The 15707-nt window shown below is 40.3% G+C and overlaps 2 protein-coding genes across 3 annotated transcripts; both read left to right on the forward strand.

Moving 5' to 3' along the window:
• The first annotated feature begins 52 nt into the window (after window positions 1–52).
• cyp27b1 (cytochrome P450, family 27, subfamily B, polypeptide 1) lies at window positions 53–6320 on the forward strand. Its single transcript, XM_003441491.5, is given in 10 exon segments — window positions 53–281; window positions 284–414; window positions 891–1081; window positions 1362–1552; window positions 2126–2326; window positions 3029–3192; window positions 3282–3448; window positions 3548–3629; window positions 3730–3927; window positions 5058–6320. Coding segments are annotated over 10 exon segments (1533 nt in total). The 5' UTR covers window positions 53–187; the 3' UTR covers window positions 5172–6320.
• A 3142-nt stretch (window positions 6321–9462) lies between these two features.
• Window positions 9463–15707, forward strand: mcrs1 (microspherule protein 1). 2 transcript variants are annotated; one of them, XM_003441492.5, is made up of 14 exons: window positions 9463–9760; window positions 10419–10573; window positions 10758–10896; window positions 11021–11185; window positions 11335–11444; window positions 11555–11663; window positions 11861–11999; window positions 12500–12575; window positions 12738–12766; window positions 14342–14434; window positions 14551–14633; window positions 14864–14951; window positions 15049–15176; window positions 15274–15707. In XM_003441492.5, exons 2-14 carry the CDS (start codon window positions 10419–10421, stop codon window positions 15358–15360), a joined length of 1401 nt encoding a protein of 466 aa, XP_003441540.1. In that variant the 5' UTR covers window positions 9463–9760; the 3' UTR covers window positions 15361–15707. The 2 variants fall into 2 exon arrangements, with proteins under 2 accessions (XP_003441540.1, XP_019214524.1); XM_019358979.2 differs by lacking the exons at window positions 9463–9760; window positions 10419–10573 and having other exon boundaries at window positions 10765–10895; window positions 11019–11185.

A 15707-nucleotide genomic window follows, 5' to 3' on the forward strand; every position in this document is an offset into this window, starting at 1 on the left:
TTTCTATCCATGTGGGGCGGGACCAGAGCTGCCGTTGCACCCATGATTGGCCCAAAGTAAGCAAATTTACAGCTTTTGCTCGCCTGGTTCGAGGAGCAGGTCATAAAGGCAGTTATAAATAGGACGCTCAGCCGGTAAAACAAAATGAACACCGACATCCGAGGGGCCCGCGTTCCGTCACCGCTCCATGATATTAGTGAGAAGGATGTTGCAGCAAGCGCTTAGAGTGTCCGGCCGGAGCTCATTCCCTCTGGTTAAATGGATGGAGAGGTGGACTGAGGGGCAGCAGCCGGCTCGGAGGGGACCAAGATGCAGGGAGTGAAGACACTGGAGGAGATGCCCGGGCCGTCGGTCGCCAGCTTCGTCTGGGACTTGTTTGCCAAACGCGGTCTGTCACGTCTGCATGAGTTACAGGTAAGAAGATGAAGACGAAAAAACAATGTAAATATTATTTTAAATTGTTGCACTTTTACTGAAAATATCTATAGTGCACGTATCGTCATTGCTGACTAAAAACGTGAGTGTATTATTCTGTACAGGTGGTTCTTTTTACATTAAAAAATAAATAAAAATGCAAGTACTTTGACTCCCCTCTTAATATGACATTTATAAAATATCCTGTTAAATTATTTTCGACTTCAAGCTGTCTCTCACTTTAGTATCTACTAGTTTTGCACTTCAGTCTAAGATGAATGAATTGTCCTTTTCAAACGTGACAGATTGTGCCAATGTGAAGTGAATGCACCCTTAAAACAAATAATCTAATAACTACTGTGTTAAAACGCCTGCAAGGCAAATACATCTCCACAGTGAGCTCTAAACTGGAGGGAGGAGGGTGCCTCCAAAGGTGATGATTTCAGTGCCTTTACAACCTTTGTCTCATCTCCTAGCTGGAGGGAGTCCGGCGGTATGGACCCGTGTGGAAGGCAAGCTTTGGTCCCATCCTGACAGTTCATGTGGCTGATCCATCGCTCATTGAGCAGATCCTGAGGCAGGAAGGCGAGCACCCAATGCGCTCCGATCTTTCCTCCTGGAAGGACTACAGGAAGCTGAGAGGTCATCACTACGGACTTTTGACTGCGTAAGCTCGCAGGAAAATCTTTCTGTTTTACTTCCTCCTCTTTTCCATTTTGTTTCTCATCAGAAGATAAAGCTGAAGTAAATGTAATATTTGGCCATGCTCATTCAGTTCAAAGGCTTTATACCAGTCTTCTTTCAGCTTTCCTTCACTTACAGATAGAAAGAGCCAAAACTATAGCGTATGCAGTCATTATACAGAATGCAATACAGCAGTTAACTGAACTGTGTGCACAGCTGGAGCCACTGTATCGGTTTTTACATTAATGTGTGTGTGTGTCTAGTGAGGGGGAGGAGTGGCAGACAGTGAGGAGTCTCCTGGGGAAACACATGCTGCGGCCGAAGGCAGTGGAAGCTTATGATAAAACCCTGAACAGTGTCGTCAGTGATCTCATTGCCAAACTTCGCCTCAGCAGACATCCTCAGGGCCTCGTCACCGACATCGCCAGCGAGTTCTATCGCTTCGGCCTCGAGGGTAAGATTTCATGCCGTCTCAAGGATCTTCGCAGGATGTACCGTGCCATGTAAACCCTGTAATCAAAGCCATCTGTATGCACAAATATTATGTCACATTGTTAACATTTTAAACGCACACATTCCTGTCCAGGCATGCCTTAATAATTCATGCTATTGTGCAATTTACTATGCTGTCATCATTGTTATTGTACAGCTGGAGGGGAAAAATGTATGCATGTACCCATGATTTGATGATGAAATGGCCCATCGTTGATCTTATGCAATGATATAATTAGCTACACTGAAGCTCTTTTATAGTCGTGTTTGCAGGAGTTAAATATAAATGCTGAATACTTGGAGCTGATGCAAGCTGCCAATATTTAATCTGATTTTCACTTTGCACGCAGACAGTATTATTTATTTATTATTTATTTAACTGTAACACCCTTAGTTAATAGGCGTTTCTGATAAAGAGGCTAAAAACCTGGGAAATAAATGTCATGCATGTTCACCTCAGAAGCTCTCAGTAAAGCAAGCCACTCGTCATCTTTTCTTGCCTTTGTCATGAGCTTTGTTTTATTTGCTTTGGCAGGAATTTCTTCGGTCTTGTTCGAATCCAGAATTGGTTGCCTGGATCAGGTTGTTCCCGAAGACACGGAGCGTTTCATCCAGTCTATCAACACCATGTTTGTGATGACGCTTCTTACCATGGCCATGCCCAGCTGGTTGCACCAGTTGTTCCCCAAACCCTGGACTATCTTTTGCCAGTGCTGGGACTACATGTTTGAGTTTGGTAAGCTATTTCTCACAGCACAACATTTTAAGCTTGGACAGAAAAATGTTTAGAGATAATAGTAGTAGTACTTTATAACTAAAAGTGATAACAGAAACTACAAGCAGGCTGCAGTCTCCCAAAAAAGCTTGGTAAAATATTATGTAAAATGCACAAGTAAAAACTAAATATAAGTCATATACCAGAGATGAGACTACAGGATATTATAAAGATGCTTCTGGCTGTACTCAAGCTGGAGATACTTTACACAACCTGGCACTGCAATGTGGAACCAAGACAAGCATGATGTTTCCACACTTGATGTTATTATTTTCCTTCTGCTCTCCTCTCTTGTCATTGGCTGCCGCCGGCTTCCACTTAGCCCTGGGTTGTCATCCCACACTCTCTCTCACACAGTACATTAAGACTCAGAGAAGATCTGAGACATCAGACATGTTTTGACATAATCGCACTGGTTCGAGCTAGATCAGCAAGCGGGAGATTAAAGTCTTTAACCTTCACGCACTTCAAGATCATCTGCGCTGAAGCACGCATGAATGTTAGTCATGAAATTGATACGTGGTTTTAGGGATTTTTTAAGAAGGGGAATTTGATCTCACTTTATTGAACCTGACACCGCAAAGCTAAAGACTTAACGCTCTGTGTCATCATCATCATCGAGGGATAAATGTGTCATGGCTTCACTTCTCCACGTATCTGCAGCAAAAGATCACATTGACCAGCGTCTGACGGCTGAAGCAGATAAGGTTGCCCGAGGAGAGAAAGTAGAGGGCCATTATCTCACCTACTTCCTGTCGCAGACGGGGCTGCCCATGAAGACGGTCTACAGCAACGTCACGGAGCTACTCCTTGCAGGAGTTGACACAGTGAGAGTGGCTCCTTTGCCGTCTTCCTTTATCAGTTCTTGATTTTAAGCCAGCAAATATTTAAATCGTCCGTCACTCTGTTGTTTCAGATCTCCAGCACCATGTCCTGGTCTTTGTACGAGCTGTCCCGTCATCCAGATGTACAGGCCACTCTCAGGGCGGAGGTGTTGACTGTACTTGAAGGTCGAAAGATACCAGAGGCTGCGGATGTAGCTCGCATGCCTTTCCTTAAGGCTATAGTCAAAGAAGTGCTCAGGTATAACTCAAAAGGCTTCAGGTATTTGAAGATGTTTTGAGATTTGAAATCAAGTTTAACTTACATTATTGTGTTGTTTTTCCTTATTGTTTTTTTTAGGTTATACCCTGTTATTCCTGCTAATGCAAGGGTCATTCCAGAAAGAGACATCCAGGTTGGAGGCTACCTCGTCCCAAAAAATGTGAGTTCCCCATCTGACTCTAGCCAGTATCAAGTTGTAATGCTTCAGTTTTTCCCTTACAGTCAAAAACATATCTGACCAAAATAAAATTCCCTTCTAGACTCTGATTACCCTGTGCCACTTTGCAACATCGCGGGATCCAGTAGTGTTTGCAAACCCAAATCATTTTAATCCCTATCGATGGCTGAACAAAGACCAGACTCATCACCCATATGCCTCTGTGCCCTTCGGTGTGGGAAAACGCAGCTGCATAGGGCGCCGTATCGCTGAGCTGGAGCTGTACCTTGCTCTTGCCAGGGTGAGTTAGGCTGATTTTTGTCTTTTTCTTTTTTTGTGTGTTTTTTTTTCATTTGCCATTAAACTCTAACCCCCCCCTCCGCCCAAAAAAACCCCTAAAGCATTCTTAAAGAATATATAATCCCATTTAGCCCCAAAGTACTGGGAAACTGTAATAAAGACAACAGATATTTAAGCTATTGCATTTAAAGTGACATCCCTTTCTGACACACTTCACACTTTTGTGTTTCCTTGGTGATATTTGTTGATTTTAATCGAGCACAGGTCTGGACTGCAGACAGATCTTCCTCTCACCTTTCTATCACCCTGTCCTGAGCATATTTTTCTATCACACCAACTCTCTGAATGTCCTCCTTCACCACTTCTCTGTGGTCTTGCTCTTTTCCTCCTGCCTCCAGCTCCATCTTCAACATCCCTCCTCTGCACATCTCTAAATCCTCTCAGCCTTGCCTCTTTAACTTTGTCTCCAACCTCCAGCTGTTTAATTGTTCAAGTACTTGCATGTAGTCCTTGAAACAGATGAACTCCTCTGAACTCGAAAGTGAAAGACTCCTGGAGAATTTCATTTAATAGCCCATCATGTCATTAATTAATCTAATTAGCTATGAGATGTTTCACCCGGTGTCTTTCTAGGATTATGTAGTATTTCCAGTAGTTTCTGAAAACTTGTTACTTGCATCTGAATTTAAACTGAACATATTATTTCACATATTTTAAAATGTTCACTTTTGATATTTGATATTTTGTCTTTGTACTGTTTTAATTAATTAATTATGTGGTAGAAAAGCTTTTCAAGTCATTACTTTATTTTGTTTTTTACTTACATGTTACACTGCATCCCAACTTTTGGGGGAAATTAGGTTGTACAGTGTATGTCAGCTTTTGGGAATGTATTTAATTAAAAAAAACACATTCTGTTACTTGTTGTTTGAACACAGTTTGTGTTGTAAGTAATTTACACAGCGTAGGATTTTAATAAATGTGTTAGAAGTTGTTCCCGCAAATCTTCTTACTCTATTATTTCTCTGAGTCATGTAAGGAATTGTGGATTTCAGGGTCACTACGCAGCACTTGATTGCTGTTCATTTCAGGCGCCCTGCGCTTAATCTGCTCTGTTTCTGATTTCATTAGATCATTTCAGAGTTCGATGTGAAGCCGAACCCAGAGGGAGCTTCTGTGAAGCCCATGACACGGACACTTCTAGTTCCTGAAAATGTCATCAGCCTGCAGTTTATTGAACGGTGACCTACTCTCCTGGAGCTGATCAGTTACATGCCTGTGAATGGCAACAAGCAGGACAGAACAAGCAGGCGCCGTTATCGCAGCGCTTCATATCAGAGCGGGCCTTCAACCTTCATCCCAGCTAAGACCAAAGCCCTTCTCACCTGCAGCCTAGCGAGTGCAGGCGGACATGTGGAGAAGGACAGATGGATGAAGGGTGAGGGCTGATGGATTATTACTGAGGATTTATCAACTGGGAGAAGGGTAACGTCCAGTTTTATCAAAAGGTGCTCATTTGTGCAAAGGCCAGACCCGAAGAAGGGCTCTTCCTTTGAACTTTAAACAGAAAATCTTCAGATTTTTATTTTATTTTATGTTTTCGTTCAACATTTTGATTTTGTTGTGCTTTCCCGTGCGCACTGTAGCTTTTCTCCCTATCTGCACGGGAGAATGTGAATGTCTGAATCAGTCATCTATATTATAAAAGGTTTATAATGTAAGGTCTACTATTTTAAAGTCCCTGTTAATGTCCAAATGAGCCATATGTCAGCAGAGAAGAGCAGGAGAATTCCCTGCAGTGGAAGTGGATGTCATGTATCCTGCTTGCTCTGCTTGTGCGGCACATAAACCAAACTGAGTATTTCAGTAGTAGGATTGTGTCTGTTCCGTCTGCTGTGCGGCACAATTCAGGCAAACTTTGGGCAAAATCTGGGCCGGTGTGGAAAACAGATTTAGAAAGGAGGAGTAAAGAGACAGCTGAAAGATACACAGTAAGGGAATGAAATCTGACGTTTCCGCCTCGTGTGTGTGCCCTCGCTACTCGTCCTTCATTTTATCCTGTTAGTCAGTGCCACATTTCTTGGAATTTGACAAAAATTAGTTTTCCTGAATTTGGTAACCGTCTCTTAAATCTGATTATGAACTGTGATCGTGCACGCTTGTAGATACGTGGTATCTGCAGTTTCCTGCGTGTCCTGATTGTGCAAATATTTCAAGAGAGTTTCTATGTACGTCCAGAACATCATGAGCCACAGAGAATTTGGAGCTCAGAGTTCAGTCTAAAAAAATCTACACAGGTGTGCGTAAACATGATTGTCAGGATATTGATTGAAATGTGTTTTAAAAGGTGCTTTTATGGTGCAAAAACCTCTAGTGTTGAGTTCCTTAAAAAAAGGCAGCTGCTGAGATTATGCTTGTGTAGGAATATATAATGCCACTAAAATCCAAAAAACGGGCTACTCTGTACTCTTTTTAAATTCTTCGATACTGTCTTTAGTTCATTGGCGGAGCTTATCTATTTTTTTATACATCTAAACTTGAAAAATATTCCATCATTTTGTAAATAATAAGCTTCACGATCTGAACTCTGTATTTATTCTAATTTATCGCATTTGGAAACTGTCACTGTAAATGTCAATAAACGGCTTCACGTTGAATCTCGGCCTACTGTTTGCACCATGTGTTTCTTTATGTGATGCCTTTGTGTCTCGTTAAAGAAAATATCTCCCTCCATCATCATCCACAGGACCATCAGACTAGGGCTCAGGTCAATCAAGCATGTTTCACATGGACCGCACGTTTTCTACAAATGTTTGCATGAAAATAACGCTGGGTATCAAAGTTCCTATGTGACATGACAGTGTAAACTGCTGTGCAGCTGCTGTGACTCAATAGCTTGGACCACATTGCTGCCAAGCACATAACCTCAACCACAGTCATGTGTTTTATAGGTATGTGCTAAAGTTATTACAGTTGTGGTCACAGTTTTACTCATCATGGGCATGACTCTTGGGATAATTTTGGGCTTACATGATTTATTTGAGCTGTTCTTTTTCCAGGGTCGAACGATTTACAGGATGCATCTTTAATGACTTTTTAAATAAAAAGAATTGGTTTTGTAAAAGCAAGCTAACATTGAGTTTCTACCCTATGCTTAAAAGCTGGGTCGGTGCCAGGAAACCAGACAATTTAAATGAACTCTACGAGAAATTTCCTGAAAAGATTGATCAAATATCCAGCTAGAATTGTTCCAGAAACTTGTTAATGGCTACCAAAAGCATTTGGTCAAGGTACAACTTCCTAAGAGATATTTAATCAAAAATGAATGGGGCTGTATACATACAGGGAGTGCAGAATTATTAGGCAAGTTGTATTTTTGAGGAATAATTTTATTATTGAACAACAACCATGTTCTCAATGAACCCAAAAAACTCATTAATATCAAAGCTGAATGTTTTTGGAAGTAGTTTTTAGTTTTAGCTATTTTAGGGGGATATCTGTGTGTGCAGGTGACTATTACTGTGCATAATTATTAGGCAACTTAACAAAAAACAAATATATACCCATTTCAATTATTTATTTTTACCAGTGAAACCAATATAACATCTCCACATTCACAAATATACATTTCTGACATTCAAAAACAAAACAAAAACAAATCAGCGACCAATATAGCCACCTTTCTTTGCAAGGACACTCAAAAGCCTGCCATCCATGGATTCTGTCAGTGTTTTGATCTGTTCACCATCAACATTGCGTGCAGCAGCAACCACAGCCTCCCAGACACTGTTCAGAGAGGTGTACTGTTTTCCCTCCTTGTAAATCTCACATTTGATGATGGACCACAGGTTCTCAATGGGGTTCAGATCAGGTGAACAAGGAGGCCATGTCATTAGCTTTTCTTCTTTTATACCCTTTCTTGCCAGCCACGCTGTGGAGTACTTGGACGCGTGTGATGGAGCATTGTCCTGCATGAAAATCATGTTTTTCTTGAAGGATGCAGACTTCTTCCTGTACCACTGCTTGAAGAAGGTGTCTTCCAAAAACTGGCAGTAGGACTGGGAGTTGAGCTTGACTCCATCCTCAACCTGAAAAGGCCCCACAAGCTCATCTTTGATGATACCAGCCCAAACCAGTACTCCACCTCCACCTTGCTGGCGTCTGAGTCGGACTGGAGCTCTCTGCCCTTTACCAATCCAGCCACGGGCCCATCCATCTGGCCCATCAAGACTCACTCTCATTTCATCAGTCCATAAAACCTTAGAAAAATCAGTCTTGAGATATTTCTTGGCCCAGTCTTGACGTTTCAGCTTGTGTGTCTTGTTCAGTGGTGGTTGTCTTTCAGCCTTTCTTACCTTGGCCATGTCTCTGAGTATTGCACACCTTGTGCTTTTGGGCACTCCAGTGATGTTGCAGCTCTGAAATATGGCCAAACTGGTGGCAAGTGGCATCTTGGCAGCTGCACGCTTGACTTTTCTCAGTTCATGGGCAGTTATTTTGCGCCTTGGTTTTTCCACATGCTTCTTGCGACCCTGTTGACTATTTTGAATGAAACGCTTGATTGTTCGATGATCACGCTTCAGAAGCTTTGCAATTTTAAGACTGCTGCATCCCTCTGCAAGATATCTCACTATTTTTGACTTTTCTGAGCCTATCAAGTCCTTCTTTTGACCCATTTTGCCAAAGGAAAGGAAGTTGCCTAATAATTATGCACACCTGATATAGGGTGTTGATGTCATTAGACCACACCCCTTCTCATTACAGAGATGCACATCACCTAATATGCTTAATTGGTAGTAGGCTTTCGAGCCTATACAGCTTAGAGTAAGACAACATGCATGAAGAGGATGATGTGGACAAAATACTCATTTGCCTAATAATTCTGCACTCCCTGTATATTTGAGCATGTACGTATACTTTTGACCTTGTGTGGATTAGAGAGAATCCAAAATAAATCCAAACTTGTACACCCTGTTCTTGTTTTTAAACAACATGATGATTCCACTCGGGAAAAAGTACAGTTCAAAGAAATCATTGGCCCCAAATTACCATGACATTCAAGTGTGCGCTTGACCCCAAATCTATATTTTGCTATAGATAAATGGATATTGAAGAATCAGATGTTAAACTTTATTTATTCATTTTTAATCAGAAGTGTTCCACTGTGATACAGTATCTGTTCTGCCAGGCCATGCAGATTAAATAAATGCTGTAGCTTATACCCTGTTAGTGAGTACATTTGCAAAGGCACCAGAAATACCATAAAACTGTTCTGGAAAAGTTTTAAAGTCCTGCTGGGAATAGGACCAATGAGTCATGGTGTATTAGATACAAAAGTATCAAATTACAGTATTAAAACTGTTGGGCTGTGTCACTACATTTACCTGAGGGACAACATGTTCTTTCATGAAGCTGCATAATTACCATCAAATGTGAAAATGTGGATTTTATTCACTTTTACACATATGGGGATTCACTTGGCCGGTTACATCTATAATAGAGAAGAAGTTAAAAAAAAGGTTACATTTCAAATACTTACGACGTGCATTGTTCCGGCAGATGAATATTCAGAGGAAGACACTGTAATACAATGTTAAAGATAACGGAGGCCACTGTTACTTTAGCCCGGAAGGCGGCGGTGTTGCGAACAGCGGGTGAGCTACACAGGAAGAAAACAACTGTCTAGCCAAACGGCTATAGCTAACGAGGCAAGCGTCAAGTAAGCGAGTTAGCCATGTAGCCGAAACAACGAGGGATTTACAAAGAGAAATACTGGACTACATTAACTTAAGCTTTTCCTTTAAAGACACAGCGAAGGGGAACAGTGTGTGAAGGTGAGTGGCAAAAAAGCGTAGCTTGTTACTTTAACTCGTTAATACCCAAAGCTAGCAGGAAGGCTCTGTTAGCTTAGCTTATGTTAGCTAGCCAACACAAACCAACGGTCATTTAAATCAAATTACGCTTGTTAGCTAAACAAACTTTAGTGTGTTGCTTTCTGAGAGAGAGGTTTGTTATAGATATCCGTTTGTAATTTAATATAACGTTCTGAAGGCAGTAGTAGATGTCATTTGTTTACATGTCAACAAAGGCCCCTCAAAGCTAGCTAACTTGTTAGTCGTGAATTCCACTGACTCCTGTAAGGAGCAACAAAAACAACAACAACAACAATAATAATAGTAGTAGTCAGTTTTATATACAATTGTAAATTTAAACTATTAATAAAACACGTATCATGTAATCTGTGTGCCTGGAGTAACTTTTGGTTTACGTGTGGAATTACGCTTTTATTGTTATCCCAGTGTTAATAAAATGCTTAATATCATGGCGTTTGAATCTAGTAAAAACCTACCAGAAGAACCCGCAGTTCATCGCAAATTTAAACAAACCTTTACAGAAAACAGCATATTTAAGGCTTAGCGACTCTGTGAAACAAAGTGTTGCTGAGAAACGTATTAACTCTTTCGTGCTTTGTTTCCTGACGCATTTGAACAGATGCAGGCTGGTGACCCTGTGGTTGGCACCTCGATGGGAGTAGGTGGTGCTCAGAGTCGGTCAGAGGATGAAGAGTCACTTGGAGTAAAAGACCTGAAAAGGACAGCAACACAAGCATTTGGCAGTGGTGTTCCCAAACGCAGAAGTTCATCCAGGTTTGATATCTACTAATGTATATTTCGTTATTTCAGTCAGGGTGGTATGCCAGCATAATTAGCAGGAAGAAATGAACCTTCATTTGCTATGCTGATGGTGTTTCAGTACTGTGCTTTGTTTTGTTTTTTCCCTGGTGAATTTTTAAATATTTAAAGAATTACTTTATTATCAAAATTTCTTTAGGTCAATAAAGCGAAAAAAGTTTGATGATGAGCTAGTGGAAAGCAGTCTTGTGAAGTCATCCAGTAGAGTCAAAGGTCCGCCCGTAATGGAGCCTGTGCGCTGTTCGGGGAGTGAGCCTTCCTCAAGTGAGAAAAAAAAGGTAAATAAGACCAACCAAATCCACAGATTCTTGAGTGAATTCACGTTAAAGATGATAAATGTGCACGTCTTTCATGATTTTTTTTTTTCTTTTCTTTTTTCCCCCTCCTTATGCTGCTTTTCAGGTAACAAAATCAGGAGGAACTCTTACACCGCCTCTCACAATGGTACTGAACCCTGCACCTTTAACCAAAAGAGTTAAGAAAAGCAAGCAGCCTTTACATATTACTAAAGACTTGGGCCGATGGAAACCCACAGATGATCTGCTGCTTATAAACGCAGTGTTGCAGGTGAGCTACCAAAAATAAGATTGTTGACAAAAAGGTTGTCCTGAATTTGCTCAAAGCAGCTGCTTTGTTTAATGGCTTTGATTGTCAGTGTATGATCTAATGTGTATTCATTCATGGTATCGTGTATGGTATTCTGTGTTTGTTTGTAGACCACTGACTTAACTTCTGTACATCTGGGGGTCAAGTTCAGCTGTCGTTTCACTTTGCGTGAAATTAAAGAGCGGTGGTACGCTTTGCTCTACGATCCCGTAATCTCAAAGTAAGATGCCTAGCATTGTCTCCCAGTCCTGCATGTCTCCATATGCTTTATTACACTTGTGTGTTTGAGTCATCTTTTAAGCACATTCTTGGTTTTGTGTGTCTATTTAGGCTGGCATGGCAGGCCATGCGGCAGCTTCACCCAGAAGCAATTGCAGCAATCCAAAGCAAAGCTCTCTTCAGTCAGGCTGAGGAGGCACTGCTGGCCAAGATTGGTTCAGTAAGTTATACTGAGTGGGTTATCATGTATATTCAATTAAAGGTGCTCCACAGGGAAAACACATTCCCAGTTAAGGTCAGTTTTTAATGGCTCGAAATTGGGAGATTTCACCTGGATTGGAATGAAACACATTATTACTGTACACATTGGACTGTTGTATTCACACCCAGTGTTGTGTTATGTTTCTCTCTAAACAGACCAGTCAGCCTAAACTGGACGTGTTTCAGGAGCTTTTGAGTAAGCACCCTAATGTCTTTCACCCGTCTCGCAGTCCCAAGAGCCTACTGGTGCACTGGCAGCTGCTCAAGCAGTACTACCTACTGGACGACCAGAGTGGTGAGTTCAGTTTACCCGGAGGATCCATTCAGATTCCTGTTGACAGTTTGGTTATTGAGCAGCTGGAAAACCATACAAGTATAACTCATGTCAACATCAGATACATTGATCATCTTTGTGGCTTTGAGGGATTTGCAATGACATTTTAATAGAGGAGAGGAGGATGTTTGGACATAAGATAGCAAGCAGTTACGCCAACAGTGTTTTGAAAGATGAATCTTATAATTTTCTCCCAATAAAACTACTGAGAATTAACTTGACTTACCTGGTTGTTCTCTAAAATATGTACAAGAGATAAAAAAACTGTTAAAAACATCTTACCTGTTACGGAGATGATGTTGCTGTTTTTTCATACTGTTGACTTATTGTGCGTCTAGCTGACATGGCATTTAAGTTGGATGGAAAGTGTTAATTTTGCCCAACTTGTCTATTGTTTTCCTAAGTGATGCATGTAACAGCTTTTCATTTACTGTGTTGTTGTATCTGACTGTGTTTTGCAGTACAGCCCCTCCCTAAAGGTGACCAAGTCCTCAACTTCTCTGACGCCGAGCAGATGGTTGATGATGTCAAATTAAAGTAAGTCAGAAATTCAATTCAGCATTCAGCATGTGTTTACTGCTAGTAACATTTCAGGTCATGGTGAAGGATATTGCATGCTATATTTTCCAAATTTTTAAAAACCATTGTATTTCCATGACTTCAGGGCACCTATAAGTTGTTCTGTTTGTTTTCACACAGGGACAGCAGAGATGAAGTGTTGGAACATGGTAAGTAATTTGCTTACAATGTAGATTCAGTTAATCTTGCCCACATCACACATCACCTTTATTTACATTAAAATAAGAAGAGACAAGAGAGGTCACTGCGGATGACTGTGATTTAGGAAATAGAGTGGATTTTCTGATGAATTTCTGGGTTCAAAGTGGTCCATATGTTAGTTTGTCCTTGAGATGATACTGAACAGTAGACTGACCCTGATGCAGTGTGAGTGTGTCTGTGATAGTTGGAAAGCACTGACAAGCATGAAACAGCACTGTAAATGGGTGAATTTGGCTTGTAATGAAAAGTGTATTGAGTGTTCACTTCAGAAATAAATGTGCTATAAAAGCACTGGTCCATTTACCCTTTACCAACCCATTTAATGTGTGAATGTCAAAAGAAGCTCAGATCATTTATTATTAATGTGAGCTGAAGTCAAATTCCAGATCAGATGCATTTTGTTCCAGTAGTTCTTTATTGCACATCATTTGTTTTTCCTTGTTAATTGCCTGGAATTAAAATGTCTTAATGTATCCGTTTGTAGATAACATGGACTCAAACCTCTGGTCATATTAATATTTACTTGAACGTCCTTACTCCTGAAACCTGTAAAACCTCAGCAGGTTTAGCAAACACTGACGTCTGATTTAGCAGCCAAAGGTTGTGAACAACAACAGTCATTGTTAAAGAGCTAGATTAAATATTTATTCAGCTATAATTTAACAACACAGATGGCAATATAAATCAAACTGATAAGACAGTTTCTTTTGAAGACATGTGATTGTACCTGAACCCGTAATAATGAAATAGGTAATGTGTAGAGAAAAAAAAAACAGCATCATGTAATTACTGAATCTAAACATACAGCAGAATTTGAATGGTGTAACTTAAATGCTCTTAAAACTAGATCAATAAAGACTCGGATTCAAACTTAGTTCAGTATTCAAATTTTCAAAAGTCTTTTTTTAGCTGCACTAAGGATGCACTAAAAACACTCAGTCAAAGTCTGAAATATTACATAATCTGAACCATTTGCATAATCTCATTGATAACTAGGACAGGAATGTTCCATCAGTATGCCCTGCCAAAACATGAGAAATTATGATTCATGGATTTCCCCCTTTTACATTCAGACTTTTTTACTTTTAATTATTCATTGATTGTGCTGATGTGCAGCCAATGTAAAAAGTTAAGGGGAACTCATTGACTCATTGGTCAACCTGGCTGTTCACTTAATGAGCTTGGATTCATGGGGGCATTACAAAAGTCAGTGTGTCGATTTATTCTAACCTGAGGCTGAATCCACCATGTGTATCTTTGAATGTCAGGACCTCACTATGTTCTGACCAGTGGATCCTAAAAGCTGCGTCATTACTATGAGTAGGCATTGGATAAGAAACTGATGTCTAAAAGGAATTCTGCTGTTGACATCTGTTTGTTTTAATGTCCTCTGTATGGATGGGGAAGTTCAGCTCCACTTACGCTGCTGCGTCAGGGGTTGAGTTTAAGTTCAGAGTGACTCACTGGAAACTGACTCAGAGTAATCTCAGTTGCTCACCACACTTTTTTTTTTTTTCTTTCAGAGCTGATGATTTCAGACCGTCACCAGAAAAGAGAAATCAGACAGTTGGAGCAGGAGTTGCCTCGTTGGCAGGTTCTTGTGGACAGTATCACAGGTTACTTACGTTTTCTTTCATAAAGTGCAAGTGAAAGCCTTTATATCTGTTTATGTTCTGAGGAATGCAGAACTTATTTGTGTGCATATGTTTTTATTTTGTTTTGGGGGTTTCAGGGATGAGCATGCCTGACTTTGACAACCAGACGCTTGCAGCATTACGTGGAAGAATGGTACGCTACCTTATGAGATCGCGAGAGGTAAGTAATCGTTCAATAATAGAAACAAAGACTAAAAAGAAAAGACGCTTAAGTAAGATGTTTGTTAGAAAATGTCAAGAAACTGTAAAAGAAAATCTTATTGGGTTTTTTTTTTGTTTGTTTGTTTTGTTTTTTGGGGGGGGGTTTTGGAGTATGATACAAATTTTTTTTTTTTTTTTTTTTTTTAATAATTTTTTTTAATAATTTTTTTTTAACCCGTATTCACACAGATTACATTAGGCAGAGCAACCAAGGACAAACAGATCGATGTAGATCTGTCACTAGAGGGGCCTGCTTGGAAAATCTCAAGAAAACAAGGTGACTTAAATTGCGCATTTTCTTAAATGACACCATGTTTAATCATTTGCTTTTTTTTTTTTCTTCTTCTCAAGTCCAGTCGTGTTTGTTTTGGCAGGAATTATTAAGTTGAAGAATAATGGAGACTTCTTCATTGCCAATGAGGGCAGGCGACCTATTTACATAGATGGCAGACCGGTCCTGTCAGGCAACAAGTGGAAATTAAATAATAACTCAGTGGTGGAGGTAAGCTCAAAATGTTAACCAAGTTGTGTATTATTATTTATATTAACCGGCTGTTTAATGTTTTATTCTTGCTTAAATAACCTGTCTGTTTCTTCAGATTGCAGGTCTTCGCTTCGTGTTTCTTATTAATCTGGAGCTCATCTCTCTAATAAAAGCTGAAGCAGCCAAGATGACACAACAGTGATCGCCAGCCGTGCAGCTGAAGAATCGGCCTATGGCAGCAGAGCATGCCATATCAGGCAGTCTGCTCAACACTGGTTACAGGTGCTCTTGTGAGGCATTGTAGTGCTTCCAGGGGATAGGACTGGCAATGGCCTTCTCACCCTTCAGCCTGAAATGTGAATTTCACACAGGCTTCAGCTAAATCCTGGAGCACGACAGCAACAGGTTTTTACTTGGTGTGTGGATATTTTATGTTGTATGTAATGTAGACACTCTCACAGAGCCTCACTTTTTCCAGCTTTTCACAACGTTGTATTTAAATTCTGTAGTAAAACTTTTTCAAATTAATAAACTTGTATACACAATGAA

This window comes from Oreochromis niloticus, linkage group LG5 (genome assembly GCF_001858045.2).
Source record: "Oreochromis niloticus isolate F11D_XX linkage group LG5, O_niloticus_UMD_NMBU, whole genome shotgun sequence".
In the NCBI taxonomy this organism is placed as follows: Eukaryota; Metazoa; Chordata; class Actinopteri; order Cichliformes; family Cichlidae; genus Oreochromis; species Oreochromis niloticus.

Bases quoted from the DNA above. Each gene is read 5' to 3' on its own strand.
- mcrs1 (XM_003441492.5), top strand. From the start codon at position 10,419: ATGCAGGCTGGTGACCCTGTGGTTGGCACCTCGATGGGAGTAGGTGGT. The intron at 10,897-11,020 runs GTAAATAAGACC...GCTGCTTTTCAG, and splicing joins CCTCAAGTGAGAAAAAAAAG to GTAACAAAATCAGGAGGAAC. The intron at 14,435-14,550 runs GTTACTTACGTT...TGGGGGTTTCAG, and splicing joins TCTTGTGGACAGTATCACAG to GGATGAGCATGCCTGACTTT.